At 46.7% G+C, this 9,476-nt stretch overlaps 2 protein-coding genes across 2 annotated transcripts; one reads left to right on the plus strand and one right to left on the minus strand.

The window, feature by feature from the left end:
- Nucleotides 1-475: 475 nt before the first annotated feature.
- Nucleotides 476-5,095, minus strand: LOC144206857 (E3 ubiquitin-protein ligase MSL2-like). The gene is made up of 4 exons (XM_077732055.1): nucleotides 4,091-5,095; nucleotides 3,310-3,615; nucleotides 1,992-3,061; nucleotides 476-1,793 (listed from the first exon to the last, which is right to left on the minus strand). The coding sequence occupies exons 1-4, from the start codon at nucleotides 4,263-4,265 to the stop codon at nucleotides 1,488-1,490; spliced, it is 1,857 nt and encodes a 618-aa protein (XP_077588181.1). The 5' UTR covers nucleotides 4,266-5,095; the 3' UTR covers nucleotides 476-1,487.
- Nucleotides 4,558-9,318, plus strand: pccb (propionyl-CoA carboxylase subunit beta). Its single transcript, XM_077732056.1, has 14 exons — nucleotides 4,558-5,630; nucleotides 6,240-6,359; nucleotides 6,427-6,495; nucleotides 6,572-6,628; nucleotides 6,694-6,807; nucleotides 6,890-7,000; nucleotides 7,076-7,184; nucleotides 7,271-7,391; nucleotides 7,635-7,716; nucleotides 7,795-7,918; nucleotides 7,995-8,203; nucleotides 8,286-8,384; nucleotides 8,470-8,569; nucleotides 8,889-9,318. Exons 1-14 carry the CDS (start codon nucleotides 5,409-5,411, stop codon nucleotides 9,008-9,010), a joined length of 1,659 nt encoding a protein of 552 aa, XP_077588182.1. The 5' UTR covers nucleotides 4,558-5,408; the 3' UTR covers nucleotides 9,011-9,318.
- The last annotated feature ends 158 nt before the right edge of the window (nucleotides 9,319-9,476 follow it).

Consider the following 9,476-nt stretch of genomic DNA (forward strand, 5'->3'; position numbering starts at 1 on the left):
TCAGTGCACAATGTACTTTGGCTTGTAAACACAAGTGCGGTAACAAAAATGTACAAGCAGCACACTAAGGCACAATAGCGATGTGAACAAATCCCAGAGATCTGTAACTGCAGTGAATTGTATTTTGGTTTTATTTAAAACTGTATTTCAATACGGCCATTTTGTAAGACTTTACGTTTAAGTATTGTTAATAAATGGCTTCTAATAACAAATACTTATCATCATTTCAAAATTTGTCAACGTAAGATTTTATTTTTCTTTTCTGTACTTCCTGTAACACCAGAAAACCTGTAACATTAGAGCAGCCATAACAGTAAGAATGTTATTGATGTGTTACTAACTGTATGTTAACCTTCAAAGTTCAATTCTAATTTGTCTATCACCGGCAATGTCAGCCAATCAGTTAAGATTTTTCATCAATTTTCATTATGTCAAAAGACTGAAATCAGACAACAGAGACGGACACACACACCTGTGAAAAAGTACAAAACTATTATTTAATTGACGTGTCTTTCTTACTGAATGTGTCCATGTTCTTATGGCAGTGAATATTTTCATCCAACACTTTTTGCGATACAAAAAAAACCAAAAACAACAAACTAATCCGGCTTCAAGTAATGCCCAAAAAGACAGACACAAACGCACACATATGGGAATATTACATTATATATGTTGAACATTGTTATGTCATTACCCGCTTGCTACCTATGGGGGGGAGATGCTCTATTTTGCCCAGAGTCCTCACTCTGTTATTCATTAGCAGTCTTTTTTTTGTTGGTTTTTAATTCATATTTTGTTGGTCCCTCATTTACTGGACCGATACAGTGATGACGCACTAGGACGCACAGGCGCACACACACACACACACTTTCTTCCACAAAAATAGTGTAAGGGGGGGAAATAAAACAGTAACAACAACCTACAGCTTGGGTTTTCTTTGCTCGTAATCAAGTGCTTTGATGTCAGGGTTGCCTGTATGTTAAAAACTATTGCCTTCGAGAGGGGGAGTTTAATGGGGAAGGGGAGGAATTGAGACCGTACACTAGAGGTCTTCAAACTGGTCCTCGAGGGCTGCTGTGGGTGCAGGTTTTGGTTCCAACCAACCCAACACAAACCGTTTAACCAATGAGGTTTCTACTGAAACAAGAAGTACTTGACTGCAATCCACTGATTGCACTTCTAGGATATCAGATTAGTGGAAAGGTTTCCTCTTAAAGGTTGGAACGAAAACCCACACCCACTGTGGCGGCGGCCCCTTCTGGAATAGCTTGTGGACCACTCCCGTACACGATCTAACACACGCAGGCACGATACAGGAGGTTTGGCAAACCCACACTAGTCGGATCGCAGAAGAAGAGCAGCTGCCGTAGTGTGCCCCCCTTCGGGGAGGGGCAGGTGTGGCGAGCGGCCATAACATTCAATGAGCACCGGGAGAATTTTTTTTAAAAAATCGAAATCAACGAGTCTGGCCCACCTCCTTTCAGGCTTCAGCCGATGAGCAGCTCCAGGCTGTCCTCGTAGGCGGGGTCCCTGGGCGGGCTGCTGGCCGATAGGAAGGCGGTGGCCACCGGCGCGCCGGTCGCCGTGGCCACGTTGAGCAGGGTCCCGGCCCGGAGGCCGCTGCCCGTTGGGCTGCGCAGCGCGGCTGCCGCGGTGATGCTGGTCAGGTTGATGCCCAGCGTCAGCCGCGTCTGCTCCAGCGCCTTCTCGGGAACAGCGAATGCTTCCAGTTTTTTCTCGCCGTTGGCCATGTAAGAGTTTTGGCAGCCGCGGCAGATGCAGTCCAGGCACGCCTGCGAGAAAATACAGTTTTACAAAATTCCATGCCAATTAGATCAGGGAATTGGGATTTTGGTGAAAATCAAATTTCCAAATAAAAATGTATTACGAACGTCCTTCTGAGCCTATAAAACGTGAAAATCTGAATTATATGATAAGTAAATGACAGAAATATTTTCAATACGGCTTAGCCTTGCCTATATTCTTCTTACCTTGCGGTTGGAGTAACACGGGCAGCGCTGCCCCCTACAGGTGAGCACTGAGGGGTTCTGTGTGGCACGTCCACACTTGCAGCCTTTCTTTTCCACGGGTTTCTTGTAGGGGGGCCGCGGCGGCGGAGGCGGCACCAGACAGCCCGACAGCTGTAATCGCTGTTCTTTGCTGCGTTCCTTACTCTTGCTGCCCGACCGTGCTTTCTTTTTGGCGCTCACCTCACCGTGCTTGCGCGCACCTTTGCTGTGGCTGTGGTGAGGGTGGTGGTGATGATGATGATGGTGGTGATGGTGGCGGGGGGGCTTGGACGGGGCCCCGTTGCACAGCGACGAGTAAGCGTGCGGTGGTGCCGCAAAAGAGGGCGCCGCGGCGTGCTGGGCGTGGGGGGACGGCGGCCCCTGGAGGATGGAAGCGATGGGGAGCGGTTTGACTTGCTCGCGGTCACTCTCCGATCGCGAGCGCTTGCGTTTGTGACGCGACGACGAGGGCGAGGGAGCGAGAACGGGTGGGGGGAAGGCGGGACTCGCGTGTGTCCTGTCCGTATGTTGCTGCGTGTAATTGTGGGCGGCGTCCAGCTGCAAGTACATGTGGGCTTGGCGGTCTTGGGGGGCGTCGGCGGGTGGTTGCAGAGGGTCCAGAGTCTGCAGGACCTCTTCTACGCTGAGGAGGAGCACCTCACCCTCCTCCAGTTCCCTTCCGCCAGGTGCGGGGGTGAAGGCCCCCGTGGGGAAGGCGCCCGTGGTGAAGGGTCCAGTGGTGAGACTGAGCTCCAGCGTAGCCGTGTCAGAAACGGAGAGACCCGTCGGAGGGGGCGGCGTCTCCTCCATCAGTTCGCAGACTTCCAGCTCTGGTGAGGAGGGCTCCAGGCTCTCCAGGAGCGCCCCGTTGCACTCCCCGGGTTCCAGGTAGAGGTCAGCGGGTTCGCGCAGCTGCTCGACAGGAGCGTGCGGGGAGTCGGCGTCCGGCTCCAAGTCACCGTCCTCCATCAGGCCGCCATCTATCAGGTCACTGTCCATCAAGCTTTCGTCCACCAATTCACCGTCCTCGACTGGCTTGCCGTCCACGGGTTCTGCAAATTTAAAAAATGATAATTCAACACAAGCCATTTTAGTCCGACCTTTTAGAAAAAAAAGAATTGGGAAACTGCCAAATTGTGGGAGCTGGTTTAGACCACCCCAAAATGATTTCAATTTAGTGAACAAATATTGTGTGTATAATATAGATGGGTCTAGCATAGTCATGATTTTTTTAATCAAATGCCAATCAAATGGTAGGCAGAGCGGTAATGACAACATTAACTGCAAACATTTTGCCTACTTGTGCAGAAATCCAGGGGGTCCGATGATTCCGCATCCTCCGTAGGTCCCACCAGCGCCTCCTCCAGCAGCGCCATGAGCTCAGCGTTGGCGCTGACGCACGGCAGCAGCCCCGAGTGGGCCACATAGACGCACAGCTTCCGGTAGAGCCGCACCAGCAGGTTCAGCTGCTTGTCCTCCTGGAAGCCCGTCGCGTCCCGGCAGCGGAGGCACGCCGCCCGTCCCACCTTCTGGCCCCGGCACCCGAGACACACATGGTGCGGACAGCCGGGGTGCGGCGCCGACCATGGATCGCGGACCAGCTCACCTGGGGAACAGCAAAAAGTTTGGTTTGAGCTCAGTGGCTGCAATTGATGCTCAAAGATGAATAAAAGACACTTAAAGCATGAGCCGTTTCTCATTGGGTAGGATGGAAGCCTATCCCAGGGTACAGGGAGGCCAATCCCACTAATAATAAATAGTCAGCTTTTTTCCAAGCATTTTTGACGGCGATGGACGTTCAATCAAATAGATTGGACCTCCATTGTCAATGGCAGCCCACGACTTAACACAACAGCAATGATCATAAGAATCTATGGGCATTTATTAAAAACAGAAATAACAACATAGGGGCCGAGTCATGCTTTGATAAAGGACGGGGGGGGGGGGGTAGTTTGACAGGGGCAAAGCATCGGTTGCCCGGGCGACGAGGAATTGTGTCAAGCGCCGCCACCACCGCCGCATACACGCCCATAAATAACAGACAAATATAAAGTGAATGTAAGAATGAGATCGGTACTCACCACAGACCAGACAGGCCAGGGACTGTCGGAAGAAAGGCATCAGCGTGTACATGTCCGAGAAGGTGTGCGGCTGCCGCGGGTCACACTGCAGCACGGCCCGGCTGGCGGACACGTACAGGGCGGCCGCGTTCACCGGGTTCATTGCCGCCTCACCGGGGAGGATTTGGGTTTGCATGGGGGGAGAATATCCAAAGAACGCGTTGGGGCGAGTTACGTTTTACTCTTCAGTCCGATCTCGGGGAAAACCACACGCCGCAAACTGGGTGGTTTAGCGTCCGCATATGAATGAGAAGTGCTCACGATCGCGGGGAAGCTAACATGCTAACAGCACTAGCATCCCCGCTCAGCGTTATGTATACAAATACAGAAAATCGGCGCTCGTTATGGAAACGCTCACTCGTACATCGTCATCATTATTACATTATTATATCGATCGTCCGGATGAAAGTTGTGGTAGTCGAGCCATCTTCAAGGGGCTCGTGTTAACGGAAGCTGGCGTGCTAGTTTAGCCAACTAGATCGCTCGCGATGTAGTCCTCACTAATTTCCTCGCACGGAAAGAAGCCAGGCGATGCCATTAATTTTCTTCCCGGCAGTACTAATGCGATCGCTAAATTTCAATACCATCGGAATACGTATGTGGTTAGATCGACTCGGTTAGCATCAAGTTAGCGGCTATGAGGCGCGCGCTCCATGTAAACAAAGCTAACGTTAGCCTCCCCCCTCCCCGAAAAAATAATAGCAATCGGAATTGTTCAAATTCCCCCCGGGCTTCCTCGTAGATGTGGTGGTTCTGGATGTCTGCTGAAGCTGCGGCGGAGGTTTCTTTCGTGCAAGCTATTGCAAAGGCCGGCTGCTGAAAAGACACCTGACGCTGATTTTGCCTTTTTAAAATTTCACCAATCATATGATTTCCACTTCCTCGCGTCAAGCATAGTCCCTGGATGTAGCTCCGTTTGCTCAAACACAAACAGAGCTCACGCGAGACTTTGTCAGTTACCGTGGTGACAGATTTCAAGGGCGGAAATTGCTTTTTCCCGTCACAGCGCCCCTTTTGAATGTTATTTAACACTGCCACGACGCCTCAAATATTAAATACTGAAAAGAATCTACGATTTAAATCATTCTCAACACGTGGACTTATAAATGCTCTTACATTATTGCAATAGTAACTAAATTATTGCAGATATATTGATCAGAAAATAATACAATTAGGTCAGTTCCCGGTTTCTTCTGCAATTCAATTGGTCGAAAAGGACCCGCCCTCGCACGCCATTGGCTTAGATGACCTGTCTGACACCGGACAAACACGCACAGCCATGATGGCGGCTTACGGTGTTGCCCGGGCAGGCCGAGGGTTGTTCGACTCATTTAAGCTGTCGCTAAGGATTCTGACACCGATCAAACATGGCTCACCGACACTGCCGACAAATCGATACTACTCGGTCACCCATCTGTCCGTCAAGGAGCGCATTGAACAGAAGCGCAAGGCAGCGCTGGCCGGAGGAGGTCAGAAGAGGATTGACGCTCAACACAAACGCGTGAGTACAAACTTTAAAACTTTTCACCACGTATCTATATTCCTTCATGGGGCTTCAAGTGACTGCAGCAGACGTCCAGTCTTTTATTGACTGGATGATCTTGCATTGATTTTTGCTGGAAGCTCGCCCAGTCAAAAAAAAAAAGGTGTGGACGTCTAGTGTCGTCATTGGCACTGATAGGAACATTCACAGTCGCCCACAGTTTAAATTAGTTAGACATCTATTTTTGACCATACCATTTCTAAGTTAAACGCCATTAAATTAAAAAAAGGCTTATTGGGGGTGATAACATTTTGTCTGTATGTTTCAATTTGATTCATTATTGTTACTCGTTTAGATCATTTAAAATTACTACAATTAAAATTCAGACCTGGAGGTTTTTATGAAGATTAATTAAAAAATACTTTGCCCTCTAAATGGTTAAAGTTGTCACTTACAAATTTCTTGGGTAACTCCCAACATAACATTACACAATCAGAAAACAATCTCAGATGTGAAAATTTCCCTCTTCAAACATGTAGTTTTTCACTCAAAAAACTGAAGTCGCTCATAGTTTTCAAACTTTTGAAAGATGTTATAAAAAAAAATAAAATAAGTGTGGCTGTGCAGGGAAAACTGACCGCCCGTGAGCGAGTGCAGCTCCTCCTGGACACTGAGTCCTTCGTGGAAACGGACATGTTCGTGGAACACCGTTGCTCCGACTTTGGCATGGAGCAGCCTCAAAACAAGGTAATTATCCCAACCCACCTTCCTCCTCCTCCGTGGGTGAGATGTCTCACCCATCTTCTGGTTTTAGTTCCCTGGCGACAGCGTGGTGACGGGAAGCGGCAGAATCAACGGTCGCTTGGTGTATGTCTTCAGTCAAGTAAGCATTGATATGAAAAGAGTTATGCTACGTTAGGAAAACACAAATTGACTTGGAATATGTTTTTTGTGTTCAGGATTTTACCGTGTTTGGTGGCAGTCTATCTGGAGCTCACGCACAGAAAATCTGCAAGGTAAGTGAGACGGATTTCCAGCAGATGTGTCATAGGTCCAACTGGTTTTGCTGGTGCTTTTTCAGATCATGGACCAGGCCATGATGGTGGGCGCGCCCGTCATTGGCCTCAATGACTCTGGAGGTGCTCGCATCCAAGAGGGTGTCGAGTCTCTTGCGGGATATGCCGATATATTTCTGGTAAAGTACACACCACTAAATTAAAAAAGTCAATATCTTATAATTAAAAAAAAAACTAATTCCCATTTTTTTTAAATTCCAGAGGAATGTAATGGCATCTGGGGTTGTCCCTCAAATCTCCCTCATTATGGGACCGTGTGCGGGGGGTGCCGTTTATTCACCTGCCCTGACGGACTTCACCTTCATGGTCAAGGTATAGTGGGTAAAATATCTTAAAGGGGCTTGGCTACAGTAGTTAATTATAATTAACACACACACACGCATGCAGGACACATCTTACCTTTTCATCACTGGTCCTGATGTGGTTAAGTCCGTCACCAATGAAGATGTTACTCAAGAGGAGCTGGGCGGAGCCAAGACACACACAAGCGTATCAGGTCAGTTCACTTGGCATATCTTGCTTGTTCTTCTTAACTTCTGTGGAAATTTAGAGTGGTTATTTATTGATCTTTTTTCTTCTTAGGGGTTGCCCACCGTGCGTTCGAGAATGATGTGGAAGCGTTACTACACTTGCGGGATTTCTTCAATTATTTGCCACTCAGCAATCAGGACGCTGCGCCAATCAGGGAGTGTCACGACTCCAGGTAGACAAATTGGCTTGTTCACTGTTTTTAGATGACCTGCTAATTAAAACAATACAAAATAACAGTAAAAAGTGAAAATAGGATAGGGAGAATCTGGAAATTGACGTGTTGTGCTAAGGAAATAAGAAGAGCATTTTTTTAAGTGGAAAAAAAAATATCTGAGTCTTTTTTTTTTGCATTGGAGCACTGGTGCAATTGTCTCTGATTGAAAATGTCGGTTTATTTTTCCTTTCCTTTATTCAGTGAGCGTCTTGTCCCAGCGTTGGACACAATCGTCCCATTTGAGTCAACGAAGGCCTATGACATGTTGGACATCATCCACGCTGTAAGTGCTAAAAACATCATGGGGAATAAAATCTATAATTATCGCAGGTCACGTGACTCCTTCTGTGATTTTTGCCAGATATCGGATGAGCGTGAATTCTTCGAGATCATGCCAGATTACGCCAAAAATATTGTGGTTGGTTTTGCCCGCATGAACGGGCGCACGGTGGGCATGGTGGGTAACCAGCCTAAAGTGGCCTCCGGTGAGTCATCGCCCCGCCTCCCCCTTGGGAAAAATCACATTGCTTAGTAAATAGCTTTTTTACCTTGGCGTTAAAGGCTGCCTGGACATCAACTCGTCAGTGAAGGGAGCTCGCTTCGTGCGCTTTTGCGACGCCTTCAACATACCCATCGTGACCTTCGTTGACGTGCCGGGATTCCTGCCGGGCACGTCTCAGGAGTACGGCGGCATCATCCGACACGGAGCCAAGCTGCTGTTTGCGTTCGCCGAAGCCACCGTGCCCAAGATCACCATCATCACCAGGAAGGTGGGGAATTTCATCCCCCTTTACATTGGCTATATCAACATAGAGATTCTGATCGTTATGGCACATACGTGTGCCACTGTAGGCTTACGGTGGCGCATATGATGTCATGAGCTCCAAACACCTGAGAGGAGACGTCAATTATGCTTGGCCCACAGCAGAGGTGGCAGTCATGGGCGCCAAGGTATGGAGCCATATTGGCACTTGAAATGATATGTTTACTTAAATAGCCAGGAAAATAAATGATTATTATGTATTTTGTGTGGTAGGGAGCTGTTCAGATCATCTTCAGAGGGAAGACAAATCAGGCAGAAGCTGAAGCAGAATATGTGGAAAAGTTTGCCAATCCTTTCCCTGCTGCAGTTAGAGGTAACAAAATACTTGGAGTCACATTGTCTCCATTGTTGGTCTGTTTTTTTGGGCTATTTTTTAGATGCCAATTATATTTTGATTAAAACATTGTTTTGCAATAATTTTACATTGCATTTTTTTTAATATCTTATTTCAAGAATTAAAAAAAGAGTTTAGAGAAAGGGGTAAGATCAGATTTGGATTCAGCACCCCAAAATACAAACACATTTTACTGGATTTAAAGAAAATATTCCAATAAAGGGTGAAATACAAATGACATTTGACCATGGATGGATTTTTCAATCCAATTGTTTTATCTCTCCCTTACTTGTGTCAGGTTTTGTGGATGACATCATTGAGCCGTCCATCACCCGCAAGAGGATCTGCCGAGACTTGGAAGTTTTGGCCAGTAAGAAGCAGGTCAACCCATGGAAGAAGCACGCCAACATTCCTCTGTAAAATTCAACATGGTTGTTTTTACCTTGTCTGTGGAAGCCTGGAGTGTATAAAATATAATCATCCCAACCTCAGATTGCATTTGTACAATTTTGCATGTACTCATCAACTGATGCATTTGATTTGTAGCAATATTTTGTCCAGTTTTTAACCCACTTTCAACATCACTCCAAATGTATGGATTTAGGTCAAGCAGAAATTGTGCCTTTTTAATTGTAATTCAATAAATCGACTGAAGCAAAAAGTGCTTTTTTTTTTAAGTGGAAAAATACTCTCGTAAAATAATACATCTTTGATTTGTGAAAAGGAAACTTACTTACCTTGCCATATTTTTTGTGCAACAGAAACTATGAACTGCAGGAAAAAAGGTTTAAATTTTGGAATCATTAAGCCAAAGTACATATATAAAAACATATTTTGGATCATTGTCTAATAACGTTCTACAAAATTTACTGGTAGAAAACGAATT

The sequence above is a fragment of the Stigmatopora nigra genome, chromosome 13 (genome assembly GCF_051989575.1).
Source record: "Stigmatopora nigra isolate UIUO_SnigA chromosome 13, RoL_Snig_1.1, whole genome shotgun sequence".
In the NCBI taxonomy this organism is placed as follows: domain Eukaryota; kingdom Metazoa; phylum Chordata; class Actinopteri; order Syngnathiformes; family Syngnathidae; genus Stigmatopora; species Stigmatopora nigra.